The sequence below is a fragment of a genome, unplaced genomic scaffold (genome assembly GCF_019419815.1).
Source record: "Pyrus x bretschneideri cultivar Hongxiangsu unplaced genomic scaffold, Pyrus_bretschneideri_v1 Contig3, whole genome shotgun sequence".
Classification (NCBI taxonomy): Eukaryota; Viridiplantae; Streptophyta; class Magnoliopsida; order Rosales; family Rosaceae; genus Pyrus; species Pyrus x bretschneideri.
Window position 1 is genome coordinate 11490381 of NW_025999612.1, and position 23528 is coordinate 11513908.

The following is a 23528-nucleotide window of genomic DNA, read 5'->3' on the forward strand; positions in this document are numbered from 1 at the left end:
AGAGTGAAATATTTCATGATCTTTTTTTATTGACAAACGATAAGATAATTACATTAAATTCATTTGAACTACGAAAATGAGGAGATTCGAACTTGAGTCCGAGAAGTGCTTGAGCAAGAATAAGAAATTTCAAAAAACAAAATTGAAGAAGGAGAGGATCGATAAGACGACATTGACTCCTCCATGTAAGAATCGCATGTAGTAGTAAGTATCAAAACAAAAGTTTTGACTGAATTATATGGAATGACGATATTGACTTATGGCTCTCATATTCAAGGATTATAGTCAATTTTCAATTTTAGAAATCATCTTGCTTAGATGGGTTTCGTAATTCGTTCTTCCTATATATAAGATGTATTTATTCTACAGGAATTCAATGTATAAATACTCCAATCACTTGTATAAACTTTAACCTTGGCATCTTTTGTGTAGTATTTTCCAATTCACACTACAATCCTTTCACTCTCACACGGCTTCCTAACAAACACCCAAACACACACTTCCTTATTCATCTTCCGACGAGTTTTACACGCCGGAAAGCATATCACGCGGTACAAATTAGAAAAATGTTACAGTTACTATACCAATGCAGCAGCGCAGGCAGCGTAACGAAGAAACAATACTACAAAATAAAGTATAATCTCGGGCTGAATTAATCCAAGGAACGTATCAAGTCTTGAAAATTGAAAACAAGCCAATCAGCCTTAGCCGCAACAGCCTCGCGTAGTTGAACACCAGCATAGCAAATGAACAAGTCAGCACCTCCGGGCTGGCGTGCCTGGATACAGGGACAAGTGATATTAGATGAGAGTTTCATGTGTAAGCTTAACCAGCCTGAAAGAGTTTGCTTTAAGTGACAGATCGTACATGAAATAATCCCGATCCTTCCTTTCTTATGCCCGAGAATATCAGACTGGTAAAGACTTCTTATATTTCAAGGCTCGTTGAGCATGATTACGTTTTAGCTGTTATATTTAAAAGTATGCGAGAGGCAGAAAACAAAAACACAATTTGCTTCAGGATTAAAGTTTGGACGTTTGAGTGAATAATTACCTCGAGATCAGTCGCACCATCCCCAATCATGACTAATTCCTTGTAATTGTGAGCCTGGAAAACCAGTTTTAATCAGCTTTGGCAACATACTTGACAACGAAAACATTGAGCAAACCAGTAAAACCAACCTTCCTTATTTGTTGCACTGCGGTGGCTTTTCCACCACTCCTTGAAGTGGGCTCATTTTTGTCAAACCCCAGAAACTCTCCGGAAGTTCCAAACAGTAGTTGATTAGCAAACACGTTTTCAGTTGGTATATCAAGAATTGCCGCTACAGGCTTCAGAAGAAATTACTTGGTATTAAACATTGTCAGTTTATTCTCCATCACACGTTAATTCACTAGGCTATATACTGCCATGATAAATGAGATAAAGCAAAGTAGCAATATAACAAAGACACTTGTTTAGTTATTCAGCAGCATACTTTGATCATTTGACGGAAGCCTCCAGAGACCAGGTAAACGTCGGTGCCTTTAGCCTTCAGCTTCTTGACTAACTCAACTATGCCAGGAGAAAGCCTACATAGAATTAACACCATGACTAGATTCAGAAGATTTTTGGTCATCAAATTGCCAAAAGTACAAATAATAAGCAGACCCTAAACCACTTTATTTCTACGCTTTTACCAACATCCTTAGAAGTAACTATTAGAAAGTCATTATTTGGCTTAACAATCCAGAAGCAATCTTTGTTATCGGTAGGACAGTTTAGGAGCCATCTTTATTTGGCTTGGCTTGAAAGAAGTACACCCAAACTTTTACTCAACTTCAGAATTCCAGGTTGAGGACAGTTACAACTTACAACTCTCTCCCTCCCCCTCCCACCCTCTGTCACTCCCTCCAATTCCCCCTTTTTTATGTCCATTTTCGGAAACCTGAATTCGTTCTGTGGACAAGAAATCTTCAAACAGTGCGACAGAAGATTTCAAGTAAAAACTTTTCATGTTTAGATATGATAGACATGGAAGTCGACATTGTCCCAAGCTGACAATGTTACAATGCAGGCACATACTATGAGGACAAACTTTAATAGCACATAATCGAATCTACTTAACCAAATAATGTGTTTGTTTGCTGTAAAGCAGCAGCTCGCAGCAGATACGAAAGAAAATAATCCAGGATTACAGCCCTATTCTTTATATGATATGACGTGAATATCTTGCATCCATCTTTTGTTAATAATTGAAATATTTTCATCCTAAACTAGTCCTAACTTGTGCTTTCAGAGTCTATAAAAAGCACAATAAGTTTAACAAGACTAAAAGGCATGCCGAAATTAAGCAAACAAGAAGGCAACATAAACTAAAGACAATTAAAATGAAGCCGGCATGCAGTCAAGACAATTTAGAGTCATCATACTTTGCAGGGTTCTTTTCGAGAAAATCTTGAACTTGAGATAGGGAAGGCTTGAACAAAGATAGTCTAGCAGCCAAAGCCTCCTCAAAAGGTACTGAACCACCCATTGCCCTGCCAAGGATGAGAACTGCGGTCAGCCGAAAATCCTAGAGTACGGAACAAATAAAAGGAATTCCAATAACAACTCTAACCTAGCAGTCCATTCTGCAACAGCCTTTCCAGCTCCACAATGTTCTGCAAGTTCATCAATGCCCTCATCCAGGCAAACCGTGCTATCCACATCGAAGCACACCGCATCAGCATTTCTCCATACATCAAGAACCTCTATAGACATTAAAACAACAACCATCAGCCAAGGCCCGGCTCTGGAAGTCTCAAGGCTTGAACTTTACTTAGCTCTTTATTTTTCTTAATCTCAACGGTCAATCAATAAGCTCATATTCAATTATTCTCCAGTGTCTGAACATCAACTTCATACTTATTTTCAGTGTATCGATTCGATGATCCCACAAGAAATACTACCAACTAAACGTAACGTTACAAAGACAAGTTTTCCACTCCCACAAATCAAACTTACCATATTAGATACGCATTTTTTTTCCCTCAAACCAATTACACCTCGGATGCAAATACAAGTTCCCAGATTCAATCAATCGCATTACCTTTGGATGGTAGCCTGTTGCCAGAAGGGCTCAATGTGGCTTCTAATGGTTGAGCTGAAGCAGCAATCGAGTTCCGTAATTTGGGATGTTGTCTCATTCCAACTTGACCTCTGTTTCGATACAAGCGTCTTGTAAATTGCACTGAAGATGCAGAAACAAAAGAAAGGTGCTTCTGCCTCAAATGAATCCGAACTGGGACGACTCGCGAGGATGCAGCCACCAATCCCTCCATGGAAATCTGCTCCCAACAAATCATCAAACAATAATCATAAAGAAATATCCTTTAAAAACCAAAACTTGAAAACATAAATGGAGAAGAACACAGAAAGGGTAATTGGAAATTACCGTTCTTGCTTTGTTTCTGAGATCCCTCTTTTGCTGTTGATTTTTCTGGAGCTCCCTCCTTCCCACCTTTTCAATGGTTGGTGGGAATCTCTGTCGTGTTGTTGGTGGTGGTGGCGTTGTTTCTGTCTATGTTTTTGGGAATGGGGTGTTTGCGAGTTTAGCCCAATGATGGTGGGTCAAGACCCAACCCAACTTAGGTCCACAAGATGGGTCAGCCGAGCTAGACCAAGTTTTTTATGGGTCAACCCAATCCAACTCAACTTGTGATTATGATTCGTATAAAAAAAAGGCTCGTTTGAGTCTGCTCTGTACTTTTGCTCGTGGGTGTTTTTGCTAGAGGTACTTTCATTAGACACACATCGAAATTTTTATTAGAAGACAAAGTGTTTCGTGAAAAATCACTTTGGTTATATGAACGAAAAGTTACAATACGTTTTGAAAATTATTATTAGCATTTTAAAATTTTCATTTTGCACTCCAAACTTTATATAATTAGAAAGAAAAATACATTTGTGAGAAGTATAAATTGAAAATTTTAGAATGTTAATAACAGTTCCTTGAGTTTTTCTGTAAAAAAAGAAAATAGATATTTTGAATGAACAAACTACAATTAAGTTTTTTTTATTTTTTCTTCACATCCTAATCTGGCCATGAGTTATACGAGCATGATCTTGATCTGATCTGCTGTCCAAAATAGCCAGGCTAATTGTGTTTATTTTGTTTCGTATGAAAGCATATATGGTAATATGGGAACATGATCCTCTCCATGGCCCTGTCATTTGGATCCTCCAGATCCTTCAATCATGTTTGTTCAATCGAAAATCGATAGGCTTGGAAAACAACTAGACAACCTTAAGACCTCCAACCGAAAGGTCTAGAGGGCTAAAGGGCCGAAAATAGCTCGAAAACGGTCTCCAACCGAGAGCCAGGTTAAAGGGCTCGTAGGCCGCACTTGACAAAAAAGGGTCAAAGGGCCAACCGATCGGCCCAAAGCAGCCAGCCAGCCGCCCGGCCCCGGGCAAGGCCAGATTCAAATATTTTTTATTTTTTATTTTTTTTTACAATTTTTTTTTTAAATTCTATTTTTTCCCCCTATAACTTCCTAAGCTATTAAACAATATTAAATTAAATTAAGTAACATGAAACAACATTAAACAATATGAAACAACATTAAATAAATTTAAGTTGTAGTTTTTAAATTTAAATAATAAATTATTTTGGCCCTATGGCTTTTGGTTGGAGACAGTTTTTTGTGACAGAGCTAAAACGAGCTCTATGGCCCTTTGGCCCTCGGTTGAATATGGTAAGAAATATAGTCATGCGTTCATTAAAATATTAATTTCTTAAAAGGTCAGAGAGCTAAAACGAGCTTTCTGGCCCTCATTCGGTTGGAGATGGTCTAATGCCATGGGAATGAGAAGCTAAGATGGCAACATCGGCATGGGATCCTCTGCATTGAGATCCGCCGTGATGGTGTTGATGGCGGGAGGGTTGAGAGGGGCGCGGATGTTGGAGGAAACAACAGCGTCGTCGGGATTGATGGCTTCGTGGTCATGTTCGAGGCAAGGTTGCGATTGATGGCTTTGCGGCACGCGACCCTATTCAAGAAGGAGAAGAAGCCGGGATGGCTTTGCGGCCCACTGGAGGCAAGACTTGCACGCAATCTTGAAGATCCAAAGGATATGGATGGAAGGAATCCGAAGAAGATCATTTCTACTAATTATGTATCTCTAGGGGAAATGCATGATAACAAAGGATTTTTATTTTATTTTTTATTTTTTATTTCTATCACCTTGTTTTACTTTGAGAAATGGGGAGTCGAATACATGATCTAAGGTAGTGCAGCAATTAGGTGCATTCATGAATGTTCTTAATCAATTGAGCGACAAATCTTATGTTTAACAACAAAATAATCTTTAATTAGTTAATGACCAAAATTAGCAAATCCTATCTGGTTGGTTGAAGTGGAAACTTGATGCTGCAAAGTAGAATTCTATCATGTTCATATAGTTGATTCATCAAGTAATTTTTGCTAATCGTTTGCCTAATTCTGAAAATAAATAAGTAAAAAGCCTATGTAACCAGCACACCCTTTGTCTTTTCTCCACATAATATAACCCGTATAAGGCATGCAATGCACTAGTCCAAATTAATGGAGTAGAAGGAATGACTCGATATAACCAATTGTTCTCCTAATCCCTTTCTTGCATGGTGAATAAAGTCATTTTCATATGAAGTTGCGATGCTTGTTATAGCATGCGACGATGAGAGGGTTAGCATGTCAAGACACTTCATGGCTTGTCAAGACATGTCATGCCCTGCATTCTGGCAACAACTCGTGAGGCTTGTTATGACATGCATTTTTCTAACACTTTGCCTACTATTTCAGAATAATTAAAAAAAAAAAGATCTTGGAAAGAGTAGACCTCGGGGCCTAAAATTATTTTGTTAGAAATTAGTACAAAACAGAACGCTAGTCATATATGAACATGTTCTTACCGGTAAGAACACGTTCATTAGTAGAGCTGAAAATTAACATGTGTTTTTATTGATAAAAACACGTTTATTAGTAGAGTTGAAAATTTACAAGTGTTCTTACCAGTAATAACCTTTGTAAATTTTCAGCTCAATAGTGAACGGTAAGAACCCTTCATGTATAATTGCCTAATATGTTGTAGTAATTTCCGAAAAAAAAAAATAATTCAAGGCTCCAGGGTCAACTCTTTCCTATATCTTTTTTTCACATGCATTTTACCAACACTTTGCCTACTATTTCAGGTTAATTTAGAAGTGGGGCTAGTGACGGGGCTAATTGCGATGTTTTGGTGTGCCACGATGCAAGGGTTAGTTTGTCAAAGTGTTAGAAAAATGCATGACATGACATGCTAACCCTCGCCTCGTGCCACTCCAAAATATCGTTGTTGGCCCCAACATGACAAGCATTGCGAATTATCGGCAGAATGCATGTCATGACATGCCATGCATTATGTTGACAATTCACGAGGCTTGTTATGGCGTGCCACGATTGGAGGGTTAGCATATCAAGACAAATCATGGCTTGTTTAGACATGAGACATGTCATTGCATGCCAACATCGATATTTTGACGGGAAAAGGATCCTTGCTAGATCCTTTTCTTGGGGATCCGGAGGATCCCGTAATCGTGTCCATTCATCGTACATCGTACGGTCAGAAATCATTTAAAATTTAAAATTTAAAATTAAATATAAATAGTACCTAACGAAAACTGATCGCACGATGTCTAATGAACGGACGCAACTACGGGATCCCCCGGATCCCCAGGAAAAGGATCCAGCGAGGATCCTTTTCCATTTTGACGTGCCACAATGCGAGGGTTAGCGCGTGTCTTAAACCCTTTCTTTTCAATTTCTATCCATCTCCTTCTCTTCTGGTCGGATTCTTTTCTTTGAAAATGGAATGTAGAGGGAAATGGTTTGTGTGGGAAAGCATTTCTATCTTTTGCTGATACGAGCGCAAGAGGGGAATCTCGACTGAGGGGATGGACGGAGGAAGAAGTAGAAGAGCGCCTCTGCTTTCCTCTTCTTTCTTTCCTAGTCGTTTCATACGCTTCTCTTTCTTCCCTAGTCGTTTCATACGCTTCTATTTCTTCCCTAATCGTTTCATACACTAAATGAACGGTTGAAAAAATGTATTCGGATGTCAAATACAAATAATATCTTTTATGATATTTCGGGTACGCACGCCTTTTGCTTGACCGCACTAGTTCAACGTCTTCTCAAAATTAGCAAGTAGACACAAAGAAAAATGGATTGGTGAGAACGACGTAAATTCTCGGCATAAAAAAAGACGAAAATTGAATTCCAAACCAAAAACTACTAAACATCGATTGAAAATTTGGTCTCTTGGACGGGTTTTCTACTGCGGCCCATCATCGGTAGCAGAAGAGTTGGAGAAAATGTGCACCAAATTTTCCACCAAAACCTCCACAAAATTTGCTTGTCAGGAGGAGAATTATTATAAGTACAATTTTTTTTGCAACTTTCACCCAAAAAGAATATAGACGTTTTGGCGAAATGTCAACCGTTGTACCAAATCCACCAATTGGATGGTCCCTAGGAATATAATTGCCTTACAAAGTATAAAATCGTGAACAAAATATCGTTTAGGAAACATAACACGCATGGCTTCGATCGAGAAGAGAACCTTCGCCATCCCTGAAATGTACACTTGATTACAAGCCAGATTCTCTCTCGTGTAAATGCAGTTTCTTCATCAGATAGAGAATGGAAACATGAATATAAGTTTATGAAATCGAGCATGACAACTCGAGCGAAGCTATTGCAGAAACACATTATTGCAAAAGAGATCCAAGAAAACAGTATCCGAGAAGAGAAAGCATGAAACATACTTCGAAGAAAATGAACTGTTACAATGTATACAATCCTCACTCGTTTAAGATGAATTTTTGACATGCAGTGCGGAACTTAAAAAGAAGAAAGGAAGCCCAGAACCATCAATTTAAACCTTCATTGATATATCCCAGAATTTGAACCTGGAGTAATTATTAGAAAAGTAGCAAAATACCTCTCGAAGGTAACATCTTCAACTTCAAAAACACATTTTTATTTCGTCACCATCAGATAAGCTTAACCCTCCAGTGCTGATGCACCTGATATAATCTCAATCAATTCGGTTGTAATAGATGCTTGACGAGTTCTGTAACAAATAACCACATAACCAACAAAGATCAGTCGTTTATAGTGGACCACGATATTAAAGTCATCAAATAAAAAAAATGTCTGCAGTAAAGGATTAGCTAGGACTTCGAAGAAATTGGGGGTGGAGGATAAGGGGGACCTGTTATAAGTGAGTGTGAGGCGATCAAGCATCTCTCCAGCATTTCTGCTTGAGCTGTCCATGGCAGACATCCTTGCTCCTTGCTCACTGCAAGCATTCTCCAATACCGCATTGAACAAGACCTGCCCAAAGTATGAAATTCTTCTATGTGAATAAAAGGTAATAAAATATATTCACTTATAGATGCTACTCCAAAACCAAAAGTGTCAATCTTACGACAATACCGCAACGAATGCAATTTGACGTTAAGCGTCCAACCAGGCCAGTGGTTTGATCAACAAATACAAAAATATGAAGTCTCTAACCTCAACGAAATGACTTACACATGAAAATTGGAACTCTGCCAAATTCTGAAGTATCTCTGACTTTGTCTCACCACCTTCAATCTCATAGGAATCTAGGTCGCCAAGCTTTCCACCAGCTTCAGACTCTCTCTCCACAATCTATACGAACATCGTATCAAATACCCAAACAACAGAACATGAATATGAGTGATAAAGAGGTTCAGTAATTGAACTGAAGCATTCTTATTACCTCGGGAGATAATACTGTAGACACAGTTGGCAGAAATGAGACGACTGACTGAAACTTGTTGAAGACGATTCTCAAAGCATCAAACTCAACATTTTTCAAAATGTCATCAGCTATGACAGATACCTGAAAGGACAAAAGGTACAAGCAATTGATGGTCAGAACTCATACATTTGATAATTAATATAATGTATAACTGCCGCATTAATAACTTTGTTCATATAAACCTGGCAAGAGAACTCATCAAAGAGAATTTAATAGGCGTCGACAAGTATAAAGAAATGTGTGCTCTCATCTCCAAGAGGCTCTTTAAACCTCTTGGAAAGCTAGTTTAGAGAGCCAAACTAAGGAAATTCATCTCCAAGAGACTCTTTAAAGGGCTCTATAACTAACAAAATCAATAGTGGCTCTTTAAGTTTAGGGAGGAGAATGGAGAAACTAACAAAAGCCTAATTATGAAACAAACATTAAAACTCAATACTCCCCCTCCTAAAAGCTCTATAGTGGTTATTAATAAATAATTTTCTTTTTCAAAACTTGAATAATTAATAAAACATTAGGAGTTTGTTAGAATAGAAAGGTGTTGTTGTAGATGTTAAGATCAATTGGGTAACTAAATTAACTTTTTGATACTGTTTACTAGCTAATTTAAACAACATTTAAAAAGACCTTGGAGGTGCTCTGCTTTTACAATATTGACAGCTAAAAAGTCAACATTTGATCACTAATCATGATCGTAAGGTCAAATTGAAATTTTAATGCAAATTTGACAATGCATTGCATAACAATTAATTTGAACAAAATATAACTCATTGAGACATTAAGCTTAAAATAATGTCAACAAAACTTAATAAAGATTAAAATAATGTCAAAAAAACTTAACACCAAAGGTTTCCATGAGATGATAAACGATTTTTACTGGATCCCCTATGACTCTAAATGTCATGTATAAAACGCAAGTAAATATTGAAAATATGAAAGACAAAATAAAACCAATACGTTGCTAATGTCCCACGTAGGTTGGTCAAGTGTGTGTGGTTCTTTAAGCAAACACCGCATAGGTAAGCGCATGGGCTCTCTTTACTCAAAACATACTAACCTGGGTGTAGTTCAAAGGGTTCTTCTGCAACTCAGTTATGCATAGCTCAATGTCCTTCTTAGAGTCACGAATCAACTGAGCCTTTGCTTTTTCCCCCAAAATGACATATTTTGTCTGTTTTTCAGGACCTACAATAGTTTCATGGAAAAAAAATATTAATGTGCATAAAATATAAACTTAGCAGACATCAGACTAACAATCAGCTTCCAAGAAATACCAGCGTTCAACTTGTGCAAGGCCTTGCTTATCTTGACTGAGGTAGAGTTAATTCCACCACATAAACCTTTGTCTGAAGAGATGGTAATAATAACATCCTTCTTAACGCTGACGCCTATCATGGAAAAAAAAAATACACAATGAGGGAACTTACAAGAATATCAATGTGCACATGTGGAAAGCAATGAAACTGGTGCGACCTGGGGGACAAATACGAGAATATCAATGTGCACAAGGACAAAACAATGAAAATGGGGCGGGTTGGGGGACAAAGAGTTAAAATACATATCCGTAAAGTACCCATATTATCAATAAAAGGAGCAGAGTAATTTCAGTTCCTCAGTTGCGCTAGGACTTGGCAAGCGGAACAGTCTGTTAAGTATTCTAAAATAAAGAAAAATTTCAGAAATACTGGTTGCAACTAACCTATGCAACTAGATTGAGTAATGCTGTCAAAGATGCCACGTCTTTAACAATAATAAGCAAAATGTAAAGAAACAAATAATTTATATAATTTGGCCTATGAAGATTATGCTGTTAAACATACTGGGAGTGTCGCCAAGAAGTGCTGTGAAAGGCTGCCACAGGCCACGAGAATTTTCAGCTTTAACTTGAATTGCTCGGAGCTTTGAGGCTGCAACCATCTTCATTGCCTTTGTGATCTTCTGGATATTCTTCACACTCTTCATCCGGTTTCTAACTGAATATACAAAGTATTACCAATGAACCACATCACCGTTTGCAAAACAGGGAAAACAGAAATAAAATAGGAAAAAAATAATAACTAATTCATGATGATTGTTCTTACCAATTTGAGTTGAAATTGAGCGCACTCCCAAAGGTACTTGTTCCCTGAGCACCAAACCAAGTAATTTAGTTGTCGAAATGTGGAAGCAACAAAAAACGATAGCGAGACATCCAAACATGGAAATGAAATCAAGCGAGCATGATGATCCAGAACTATAGTTGACTTTCAGAGATGCACCAAACATATCCCCTCCTACATTTCTCTTGTTAATGTAAACGATATTGCTCAGCGCTATCCAAACAAATTAAACCCAAGCAACATCAATAATTTTCGCTCACTAAATTCTAATGAACAGATTGGCGGATTCGTGTGAATTATTCCTTTCAGCCTTCCATACAATCCTAACATCTGCAGTAGTATCCTTTTAACAAATTCAATTATCCACTTGTTATTCGCCGAAAAAAATTCAGTAATCTTAAAGGTTCTCACTTTGCACAAACAAATTAAATCACTCCCTAACTTAAGCTGAGCTTTCATTTCTTCACACACACACACCCCCAAAAATCCATCCTAAATTAAATTTTATTTTATCTATTACTCAATTTTTCTCGGCATCCAAACAGAGGGCAATGTAAAACTATAATGCAAGCAAAATGATAAGAAATAAAAGTAAATAAAAAACGGCGGATTTGGATAGAGAGCGTACTCGGCTGGGATGATGGAGGATCGGACGGCGGCCATCGGATGGGGAGAGATCAAAGGGGCGAAACGCCTCCCTTCTCGTCTGAGAGCAGCCATCGCCATGGATTTCGGGATTGGTGGTGATCGGAGATTGGAAACCCTAGAAACTGGAAGTTGGGATCCGAATGCTTTGGCTAATACCAATTAACAAATACAGCCGCGAGCTCTCAGGCGTGCGTTTTCACTTTCCACTATCTCTCGGAGGCGATGCGCGTGTGAGGTTGAGGTTTCAAACGACGTCGTATTTTGTATATTGCTGAGTGTTGACGCTAACCCAATTAACAGGGAAAAAACTCGGAGTTTGGCCCAACAGGCCCGGCCTTTCAAATCTGAAAACTCAGGGTCCGATTTCAAAATTTATAGGATGCGTGACATATTTTTAAGGGTAAATTATACTTTCATACTTTAGGTTTGGAGTCTATTTCAATTCCTTACAACATCTTCAAAACATTTTACTTTCATACCTTAAGTACTGTTTTATTTCAAAATAATACATCCGTTACATTTTCATCCATTGATCCATTAAGTACTGACGTGGCTGTCACGTTGCTGCTAAATGTATTACACGTGGCAAAAAAAAAAATTTTTAATTTTTTTTTTTTAAACCTTAATCTTCAAAAAAAAAAAAATTTCAAAAGTTGCTACACATCCCTGCAACCCACCTCGCCCATTTTTCCTTCCCCCCAAAACCAAAACCCATTAATCCCCTCCCAGGCACCGCTGAAACCCCATCCCGTTCATCATCATCCCCATTCGTTGTCCCTCCTTGCAACCCAAATCCAAAACCACCCATCCTCCACATCCTCCTCTGCACCCATCTTCCCATCCCCCCAACCCGAGCCCAATCCGCAACCCAGAAGAAGAAAAAAAAAAAAACCACCCCTTTTTTCTCCCTCCCGTCTTCCCCAAACCTACTGTGCACCCATCCTCCACCTCCTCCTCCGCACGCACTACTTGCAACCCAGAAAAGAAAAGGAAAAAAAAAAAAAAAAAAAAAAACCCATCTCCTTTTCCTGCAACCCAGATCCTCCCAATAGGTGTGGATTTAAGGAATGGGATGTGTAGAAGAGGGTGGGTGCGGAGGGTGGGTTTCTAGGTGAGGTGGGTCATGGAGGAAGGTGGGTTTGAGTGGGTCGTTCGTGGCCCGGGAAGGGGGGTGGAAAGAATAATGGGCGGGGTGGGTTACAGGAATGTGTTGCAGCTTTTGATTTTTTTTTTTTTTTTTTGAAGATTAAGGTTTTTTTTTTTAAAAAAAATATCGTGTAATACATTTGGCAACCACGTCAGCAATTAACGGATCAATGAATGGAAAATGTAACAGAGGTATTATTTTGAAATAAAATAGTACTTAAGGTACGAAAGTGAAATGTTTTGAAAATGTTGTAAGGAATTGAAATAGATCCCAAACCTGAGGTATGAAAGTGTAAATTACCCTATTTTTACTTTTTGTTACATTCGTATTGCTAGTTAAGTCAATGTCCTCGCCTTTTTATATTTGCGTTCAAATTTTTCTTCTCATAGATTGTTATAATACCAAATATCGCTTGTATAGAACAAACAGTCTTAAGGAAAATGCCTCGTTTGGATGGAATGTTGGGGGGTGACTTGTTACACCATAAAAGGTTTGGTTTTGGTATAAAAGTTTAACTGCAAAAATACTTCATAAAGGTTTCGATTAGGTACTAAGAAAATTGGGGAGGGGTCAAAATTCTGATTGAATACTCCTAAATTTGTAAAAATAAATAAAAAATCTCAAAATCTCAATTAAATACACCCCTAAATCTAAAGATATTTAAAATCGAACAGTGGTTACTCAAATAAAGTAACGTAGGAAAAACAACGAGAAAAAGAAAAAAAAAAAACAACAACAACAACAACAATAAAAATAATAATAATACGAGACGATCGGTAAAACTCCTCCGATTCTAGCATAGAATTTTTTTTGTTCGGGTTCCATTTAGCAGCTGGAATAGTAACAACACTTTTTATTATCTACACTAAAAGGGAGGGGTAGGCTTAGCTTCACAATGAGTTAGCAATAATGTGGTTCAAATCTGCCATTGGCGAGAATCGAATCTAAGACCTCTCACTTACAAGTGAAGAGAAATACCATTACATCATAGTACTAAGTGGCGGAACAGTAACAAACACTTATGTAGAAAGAAATTTAGAGTCCCTAACCAACCTTAATCAGGCCAATTAGCTTCCATATGTTCATTTGAACAACCGGATATTAATGTTGATTAGTTTATTATGCGATTATATTTATACAACCTAACCGGCGGTCTATTTAAACTTTGATCTTGCTTAGCAAGGAATCCGTAAATTCATAGTAATTCTCGAAAATGTGCGACGCATGGAGCGTACATCTAATATTCGTCCTAAGTCGAATTTGTGTTCTTCAAGTTAATCATAACTAATGACTCGTTTGGATGTACTTTTAAAATAACTGAAACTGCTTTTAGAGAAAATATTTTTAGCTTCCAAAAGCACTTGAAGTGCTTTCTGCAAAAAGCACTTGAAGTGCTTTCTGCAAGAAGCACCAGTTATGTGTTTCTTCCAGGAAGCACTTTAAGTGCTTTTATAAGATTTACTTGCATTTTTACTAAAAATTAGTTCTAAATTTTTTTTGAGTTATGTTATGAAATAATATGTGTGAAAATACTAAATACTTTGGCTTTAAGGTATGGTCTATGTAAAAATTATGATATTTTTTTATATTTAATGATCTCGCGCATAATTTACCACGTTTTTTTTATTATATAAACTTATCTTGTATACATTACAACGTCTATGAATATTGACCAATGTCTATGTATAGCCAATAATATTTTATAATAGATTTTAGTTTAGAGACACTTTTCTTTCCAATGTGGAAAAGATATCTGAATGATCAATATGGAGTTATTGAATATTCAAGGAGAAGAATGCTATGACGCTAGTGGCAGGACTAGGTGAGGATCGGTAGCGTGGTACCGATCTTTTCCTATTCCAATTTATTTTATTTATTTTTTCCTATTCAAGGAGAAGAACGCTATGACGCTAGCGGCAGGACTAGGTGAGGATCGGTAGCGCGGTACCGATCTTTTCCTATTCTAATTTATTTTATTTATTTTTTACTTTTTTGTTTTTTTTTCCTTTGGATTCTTTCTTCCTAAGTTATTTTATTTGAGTAACTACTAATAAATTTATATATCTTCCAGTTTAGGTTTTGTATCGTTAAAGTTCAAATATTTAAACATGAATTAATGGGTTTTGCAAGGAAAATATATTTTAAAGAACCTGAAGATGATAGTTTGTTGTTATGGTAAAGAAAATATAAAAAATTAAAAAACAAAAGCAAAAATGGAAAAAAAAAAATTGAAAAGGAATGATCGGTATGGAGTTAGCGACTTTAATGGGTAATTGTTGTTATGAAGATAGCGACTGTTTGACTTATCATTCGGTCATCTTTACCGAACGTATCCTTTTTTTTTTTTTTCCCCCTTTGATTTTTTTTTCTTACGTTACTTTATTTGAGTAACCATTTTTAGATTTATATTGTTGATTTTTTATATTTAATGATCTAGCTCATAATTTATCACATTTTTTTTTGTTAAACCTATTTTGTATACATTACGACGTCCATGTATTGACCAAAGTATAATATCTATGTATAACCAGTATGTATTTTACGGTAGATCTTATTTAAGGGGTATTTTTATTTCCCATTTGGAAAAGATGTCCGAGTTCCACTCCCTTAATGGTAAATTAAAGCAAAAGCATGAAAGATTTTCATGGGAGTTATATAGGTTGTTTGTGTGTTCTCTATTTTGTAAACTACATTTTCTTTTGCCTTGCCAAATGCTATATCAAGGGTAATCATTATTATTTTTTGGTTGTTAGATTCATTAATCTTTTGGTTCATCGAATGAAAATTACAATACATATGCTTTTCGATATTGATCTAACTTGTACGTTAACTTGTGTTGTTGCTTTAAAAACTTAGTTAACCAAAAGAACACAAACTAGACTTAGGACAAAGATTAGATGTATACTCCATGTGTATCTACCCGAAATAATCGTATAGTTACGGGAATTAAAAAAATAATAATTATAGACTCCTTGCTAAGCAAGATCAAAGTTTAAAATGAAAATATGGAAGGTAACGGGCCTGGTTGAGTTCGATTTTCGGTTTGAAGCATCAGATAGGTGCTTCATGCATGAAGCACTTAAAATGTCTTTTTAGGGTTCACTTGAATTTTTACTAAGGAGTGATTTAAAAAATATTTTCACCAAAATCGGTTTTAATCATTTAAAAATACTTCCAAACCAAAATCAATAATGAGAAAAATAGATAAGAAAGATAGATCACTATCTATCACGCACCCTATTTTCCTTCTTTCTAACTGCTGTAGGCTTCCCGCCAATAAGTAGATTTGCGAAAACTCTTACCATATCATACTATTTCTTCGGCTCATAGTATGATAGAATTGTCCAATTGTAGCCTGACGCGCTGCTCCAATGGCTCGATATGAAAAACGACCAACTCTCTAACTTGTAGCGCAATATGTTATAATATAAAAATAGAAAGCATGAGGAAAAATCTCGAAAATATCAATTTTGTTAAAGCATCTCAAACAACCTAATCTAATGAGGTTTTATGGCTATTTCTAAAAAAAATGCAGGAAAAAAAACTCTAAGGCCATCTTTAATCGAATGAAGGCCAAAAAGCTCCATTTATCCTTATAGCTATGCAAAAAATTATATTTTAATGAGCAATGTCAGACCATATTTTATACTATTTCCAACCGAGGGGGCCAAAGGGTCATAGGCCAAACATAACCTTTTGATAAAAACTCATATCAAACTGAGGGGGCCAAAGGATCATAGGTCAAACATAATTTATTATTTTAATTGAATTAATATGGTTATTTAAATTAAACTACCATATTAAAATAAGGTTTTCGAACAGATTAAGCTTCCAACTTATCTTTATATAATCTCAATAATTTGTTGGATAAAATTTCGAGTGACATTTGTCGTTAACGTGAGTAACTCTTCAGATTTCTTATCTTTATGTAATCTCAATAAATTTTCGGATATGATTTCGAGTGATAAGTGTTGTTAAAGTGAGTTCCAAAAAAACAAGAAAATTGGTACTAAGTCATTGTAAATCTATTATTTTACGAAGTTGAAACATTGAAGAATGGACCTTGTGTAACACCGTTACAAATTTTCTTCAAAATAAAGAGTTTAAGCGGGCAAAAAATTAAAGAAATTCTTAATTATTCAAAAACTTCAATGCTACACACCGTAAAAAGTTCAATAACCAATGCGAACGACTATTTAAAGATGAAAAAATTACATGTAGGCAGAGCACTTGCTGGCGCATTATATCCATCTTTCTTATTCCCTTTAGCATCTTATGAAAATTCCATTCAAGGTACAAGGGACAACATAAATTACAAAATGGAAAAGCCGACGGTTCTAGAAAATTATCTACAAGCTGTTGGCCCGATGCTTGCAGGTGGCGGTGGTGGTAGAAGAAGAGATGCAGCCGTGTTGAGCCTCAAGGAGCGGCGGCACTTGGTCACGTCCTGGTATGTAAAGTATTATGTTCATCATGGTTTTGAAAATTTTCGGCCATTGTATCATTTTTTTCCAAGGACTAATATAAAAAATTAAAAAAAAAAAATTCATAGGCTAAAAGCGTACGAGAAATTCAATGTAAAGAAAAAATCCAAAAGGAATTGCAAAAGCCTTCTTTGAGAAGTAAATCCGGATCTCAATGAAAACATCAATTTATAGTAGCAAAAGTTCATCATGTGTTGTCATCCAATTGACCAAGGTGTGTCATCCATTGCATGGAGGAGGAATGAATTATTCCGAGGATATTATTAGTTAAATAATATATTGGGATTATCTTGTAGTGTCCATGATTGGATTAGATTCTCATTCATTGCTTGGTTGAGTTAGTCTTCAATTAGAAAAGTTTAAAGATAAGTTTTAGTGGTGAATTCTATCTTTAATACCTTTGAATTTCTCCTTGTCATGGGCATAAGTGCTTGATGAGGTTATGGTCAACAACTTAAGTCTTCAAGAGTGTTGAATTGTGCGTGGATTAAATGTGGGTTTTGCCAATTAATGAGGACATTATCGTTATTTGCCGGTAGAAGTCCACATGTCAGCTCCACAATTTTTCCACAATACAGATCCTCCCCCTTTTCAATTTTATTTATTTTCTACTTTTTTTTTTGTTAAAATTTTATTTTTTTCCCTTACCATAACACCAAACTATCATCTACATATTCTACAAACTGTATTTTTAGTCTTATAATCCACGTTTAAAACTTGAAAACAATATAAATCTAAAGAAATTTGAATCTAACAGTGGTTACTCAAATAAAGGAAAGTAGAAAAAAAAAATTCAAAGAAAAAACGAATAAATAAATAAATTAGAATAGGATGTGATCGGTAAAACATTACCGAACCCATCAAAATAGAGTCGCTGTATACGTAGCGAATATACTTAGCAAAATAATAATTTAGAATCGCTATCATCATACCGATCCTCTCTTTTCAAAATTTGTTTACTTTCCATTCTTTTATTTTAAGAAAATTTTCTTTTATTTCCCTTACAACAACAACAATTTCTTAAAAATATATTTTCCGTGTAAAATCTATTAATTCAATAAAAACTTGAAATCAACTATATAAAACCTAGTACGAAGGTATTTGAATTTATAAAGTAACATATAAAAAAAACCCAAAGAAAAAAAATAAAAAGTAACTAAATAAATTGGAATAGGAAAAGATTGGTACCACGCTACCGATCCTCACCTAGTTGTGCCACTAGCGGCATAGTGTTCTTGTCCTTGAATATTCAGTAAGTTCGTACTGATCCTTCCCTTTTCATTTTATTTATTTATTTATTTATTTGGTTTTTTTGTTTTTTATTATTATTTTTTATTTTGCTCTGCTTTTCTTTCTCTTACCATAACACCAAATTACGTCTTCATGTTGTACCAAATGTATTTTTCGATACAAAATATAATTATAATTGATGTTTAAACACTCAAAATCAACGATAATAAAACCTAAGGGGTATATCAATTGAGATTTTGAGGGATTTTAATGGAATATAAATCCATATATTTTGATAGAGTTTAATTGGCTTCTAGAGATTCTATGTAAAATTTTGATAGAACTTGCTCAAATTCTCAAGGGATGGATGTGAGTTTATGAGAATGCTTAAAATATACTACAAAATCAATCTAATTCCTCGAATTCACTAACTTTTTAAAACCCTTTAAAATCAATTTATAACTGAATACATTTGGAATGTTATAAGCACCTTTAAAATTCTGATCGAATACCCCTAAATTTGTAAAAAGAAATAAAATATCTCAAAGTCTCAATTAAATACACCCCTGAATATTATCTATAAGGGTGTAGGCTTAACCTCACAATGGACTAACAATAATGTGGTTCAAATTCGCCATTGACGAGAATCGAACCTAAGACCTCTCACTTACAAGTGAAGAGGAATATCACTAAACAGTAGTACTAAGTGGTGGAACAGTAACAAACACTTATGTAGAAAGAAATTTAGAGTCCCTAACCAACCTCAATCAGGCCAATTAGCTTCCATATGTTCATTTGAACATCCGGATATTAATGTTGATTAGTTTATTATGCGATTATATTTATACAACCTAACCGGCGGTCCATTTAAACTTTGATCTTGCTTAGCAAGGTATCCGTAAATTCATATTAATTCTCGAAAATGTGCAACGCATGGAGTGTACATCTAATCTTCATCTTAAGTCGAATTTGTGTTATTCGAGTTAATCATAACTAATGGCTCGTTTAGATGTACTTTTAAAATAACTAAAAACGCTTTTAGAGAAAATGTTTTTAGCTTCCAAAAGCACTTGAAATGCTTTTTGCAAAAAGCACCAGTTATGTGCTTCTTCCAAGAAGCACTTTAAGTGCTTTAATAAGATTTACTTGCATTTTTACTAAAAATTAGTTCTAATTTTTTTTTTCACCAAAAGCTCTTTCGATCATTTTAAAAGCACGTCTAAGTGAGCTGTAAGTTTCTAAAGCAACGACACAAGTTAACGTACAAATCGGATCAATATAGAAAGGCATCTGTATTCTAATTTTCATTGATGGGGACGATGAACCAAAAGATTGCCATGATACTGCCTTGTCTGAAGATACTGCTCTGCATTTTGAAATGGCATTTGGCAAAGGCAAAAGAAAATGCAGTTTAAAAAATGGAGAAACGCATCAAAAAGTCATGAACCACCCCATCAGAAAACAGGTGACCGGGGACTTCACGGGCTAGTCTCCATCGATGGCGATGCAAAGTCCAACTCTTGATCAGAATCAGCCACTTCTTCAAAGTCATAAAAGGGTTTTGCCTGCGAGTATGAAAATATTTTTATGAAACGAAACAAAAAACTTATCAGGGATTTTATGAAATCTCGGATCAGTAAAAAAAAAAAAAATACCTGAGGTCTTGGAGTGATTGCTTCAAAGCTATGGATAACAGGATCGTCAAAATTAGGGGGTTCCAGAACGATGTAAGCTCCTTTATTTCTGTACCTATCTTCTGTTGCCTGTATTTGCATCAACAGATTAGTGTCAATTTACAGAATGCAAAAACAGGCACATAAAATATTTCGTAAAACCAAACTTAGATGAACTTGAAAGCTCAATCAAGAGTTAAGAAAGGATCACAGCATGACTCGGGAGATGGGCTAGTTACAAATAGCTATACGTTTAGACACAAAGAACTACATTTCACGTGCTGCATCTATATATTTCAGTTTTATATATTGATTCTTTGTTCATCGGGTTCAAATACCTTACCTTATCTATGCTCTTTTTCTATTAAGCAAACGATTTCTGTACACAAGTTTCACAGGTGAAATCATCCACCATCTTTCTATCTTACTATCTTGATATCCAGTCACTATCTTCGATATCTCTGGTTACAAGGCTAAAAGAAAGTGTTCATTCTGTTTTACTTCTGTTACTATCTTGTTATCACAAACCTTTCAAACCTATAGAGCTTACCAATGTTAATAATTAATATAACTGAATTTCGGATATGAGAAGCAAACATGCAAAACCCCATCAACATAACCATACATGCATCAAGCAAACGTTGCAGCGCAATTTGGCAAAACTACGAACACAACGAATAATCTCAAAAGATCCTAAACAAACCTGAAATTGTGGGTAGTCTGGAGCACTAAACAAAGTAATGAGCTTCCCTGACTCCACAGTGTGATCTATGGTGAACCCATTCTCCATTCCACCGAGACCTGGCCTCTTATCCCGTGCATCAGGGCCTTCATGCGATCTAATAATCAACTGTGGTTTTGACAATATGGAATAACTCAATCTTAGTATTGGATCTATATTATGATTACTAGTTATGAAAATATGAAACAAGGAAAGTAAACGTAAGAAGAGAGTAGATCGAAATAGTCTCATGCTTAGTATGAGAGAGAAACATACGTGCAACAGCCTCTGTGCACTTTAGAAACATTACAGCAGCAAGTCATTTAAAAATTAAAGTTAGACATTTTCTTTCCGTTTAGCAAAATTATAACGGAAGACATAGTCGAACGCCACCCACCATCTACCTATTGAGCCGGAGGCTACGGTGGTTAAAAACTATCAAAGCAATAACAAACCCATAAGCACCTGCATGCTCTTATGCACACTTTCATAACTAAGCTTTAACAGTCATCATTTAACTAGGACATAAAATACGCCGTTGTAACCTATCTGTTGTCAACATTACATTAGGATTAACAACTGATCATCCGTTAAATATTGTTTTCGACCAATCAACTCTTGTCCCCATTAGTTATAAAAGTTACCTAATTCAAATTCATAATTGGAAACATAGTTATTGGCTAATTGCTATCCAACCATTACAGCACTTGGAACACCGGTAACCAAAATTAATCAAAGGTTTAGTTCTAGAAAAGAAATGTGCATGGCCTCAAGATTACAATTAAAGCATGCCATGTTTCGAAGTCACAGTACGCTATCAATTGAATGCATCACTTAACAAACTAGAACAAGCAAGTCACCAGAAATTAGACAACAAAAGGCATATTGTTAAAGATCATAGCACGACATAATATCCCACAACATATACTTTTCCAACATGTAACCGTGCAAGTAAACTAACATTCAAGCCTAAAACCAAGAAATGAAGATTCCATCTTATATTACCTTGAGTTGAAACTTCTTGAGAAACTCCTCAGTGCAGTCAGGGCCCCAAAGCAAACCAATGCCTCTCTCTTCATTCAAAGAAAGACCGGGATCCATGGAGGGATCTGACCATAGGACGTCACCAGGAATCAAGTTCGAACCCATCCACGGAGGATTAAGAACCGATCTTTGAGCCTTCTTCAATTCTTCAAACGTGCCAAGAGACAATTTACTGCTCAGTTCAGGAACGAAAGATATTTTCCTCCTCTTCTTTCCCTTTGATCTCTTGGGGTATGCAGACATGCTGCGAAACAGCCCACCATGAGCAGTGTATACATATTTCCCAATAATAGATGTCAAAGGGAGACGCTTAAAGCACTCAAGACATTTTTGGTACACATCCTTCCCTTTGTCTCCATACTTTGTCAACACTTCCTTTTCAAAGCCATAAACGGAAGTGCAGTATTTGGATTCGTGATTTCCTCTAAGAAGATAAACGCTCTTGGGCAAAAACACCTTCCAAGCCAATAAAATCAAGAAGGTTTCGATCCCCCAAGCCCCTCTATCAACATAATCGCCATTGAAGACGTATAATCGATTTTCTGAAGGAAATCCAGCATCATTTAGAAGGAAAAGGAGATCGTGCAGCTGACCGTGAATGTCTCCAACAACGACAACAGTGGATTCCAGACCTAACCGGTCGACGGCAATGCAATTTGCCTCTTTATGGAGGATATCGAAGGCGCATAGGACCAAGCTATCAAAAACCTCCTTAGGAAATACGTTCGGAAATTGGTTCGGTTCAAGATTTCTAGAAGCCCAATCGAAACTGGACATTAGGTTCCGAACCCATTCAAGGCTGAGCGTTCCGTCGGGCGGCCAGAAAATTGGGGTTTCGGGTGGTGGCGGCAAGGACAATGGGTTGTCTTTGGATTCAGAGTTTTTGACAAAAGAAGACGATGAACTGAAGACCAGCGGCAGTGCTACTCGTTCTGCAACGTCTTGAGCAGCTGCTGGTTCTGCAACGTCTTGAGCTGCTGGTCGTTCTGCAACGTCTTGAGTTGCAGATGTAGATGAAACAGGTGCGGCTGGTTCTGCAACGTTTTGGGTTGTAGATGCAGATGGAACAGGTGTTGCTGGTTCTGCTTGAGCTGCTGCTGGTTCTGCAACAACTTGAGTTGCAGATGGAGCAGCTGCTGCTGTTGCTGCAATTTCTGCCTCAGACCCTAACCGAAATACAAATTAAATGTGAATTTTATGAATATTGTTGATACAAATAAATCTCCTTGCCAGACAAATAGTTCACGAATCCAAGGATGAGAAATAATAGTGCGCAAGTCGCACTTGATTTTTAAGAGAGTTGAAATTACATACTTTGTCTATTCATATCATTCAGATATATCAACAACCAGATTATCTAAATATAACTATGTACCATTATATTCCACACTAGCAAAACAAAAATTCCATTTTAATTCTATCATGCACATATATTCATTTAACTATCAGTACGATATATTTTAGTTGCTGAAAATTATTAAGCGACCGGCCTCAAAGTCTTTTGGCAGCACTTAGATTGTCTTGGCTTTAAACGTTGCTTACACATAATATTCTTTCTTCACCACATTTCTATACGTATGTACAAACACATATAAGTTTCTAAAAGTATGTTATAAGCTTTTCACGTAAATTTGTATGCATGAACTCATCTGGGAA

General features: G+C 36.2%; 3 protein-coding genes across 3 annotated transcripts in view; all 3 read right to left on the reverse strand.

Moving 5' to 3' along the window:
- Window positions 1–372: 372 nt before the first annotated feature.
- On the reverse strand, window positions 373–3563 carry LOC125479598 (phosphoserine phosphatase, chloroplastic-like). Its single transcript, XM_048589117.1, has 8 exons — window positions 3416–3563; window positions 3071–3308; window positions 2600–2732; window positions 2412–2519; window positions 1478–1571; window positions 1182–1331; window positions 1054–1107; window positions 373–778 (listed from the first exon to the last, which is right to left on the reverse strand). The coding sequence occupies exons 2-8, from the start codon at window positions 3300–3302 to the stop codon at window positions 653–655; spliced, it is 897 nt and encodes a 298-aa protein (XP_048445074.1). The 5' UTR covers window positions 3303–3308; window positions 3416–3563; the 3' UTR covers window positions 373–652.
- A 4218-nt stretch (window positions 3564–7781) lies between these two features.
- Window positions 7782–11741, reverse strand: LOC103937693 (ATP synthase subunit gamma, mitochondrial). The gene is made up of 9 exons (XM_009347638.3): window positions 11554–11741; window positions 10908–10951; window positions 10647–10799; window positions 10101–10214; window positions 9884–10011; window positions 8788–8910; window positions 8577–8696; window positions 8254–8375; window positions 7782–8112 (listed from the first exon to the last, which is right to left on the reverse strand). The coding sequence occupies exons 1-9, from the start codon at window positions 11649–11651 to the stop codon at window positions 8043–8045; spliced, it is 972 nt and encodes a 323-aa protein (XP_009345913.1). The 5' UTR covers window positions 11652–11741; the 3' UTR covers window positions 7782–8042.
- Window positions 11742–19639: 7898 nt separating this feature from the next.
- Window positions 19640–23528, reverse strand: part of LOC103939563 (serine/threonine-protein phosphatase 7 long form homolog) — a 36245-nt gene continuing 32356 nt past the window's right edge. Inside the window, exons 6-9 of the mRNA XM_048589372.1 lie at window positions 21834–23038; window positions 20811–20957; window positions 20090–20197; window positions 19640–19999 (exon numbers count right to left, since the gene is read on the reverse strand). Of these exons, the coding sequence (XP_048445329.1) occupies window positions 19913–19999; window positions 20090–20197; window positions 20811–20957; window positions 21834–23038 (1547 nt within the window). The 3' untranslated portion in view covers window positions 19640–19912. The remainder of the gene's footprint in view (window positions 20000–20089; window positions 20198–20810; window positions 20958–21833; window positions 23039–23528) is intronic.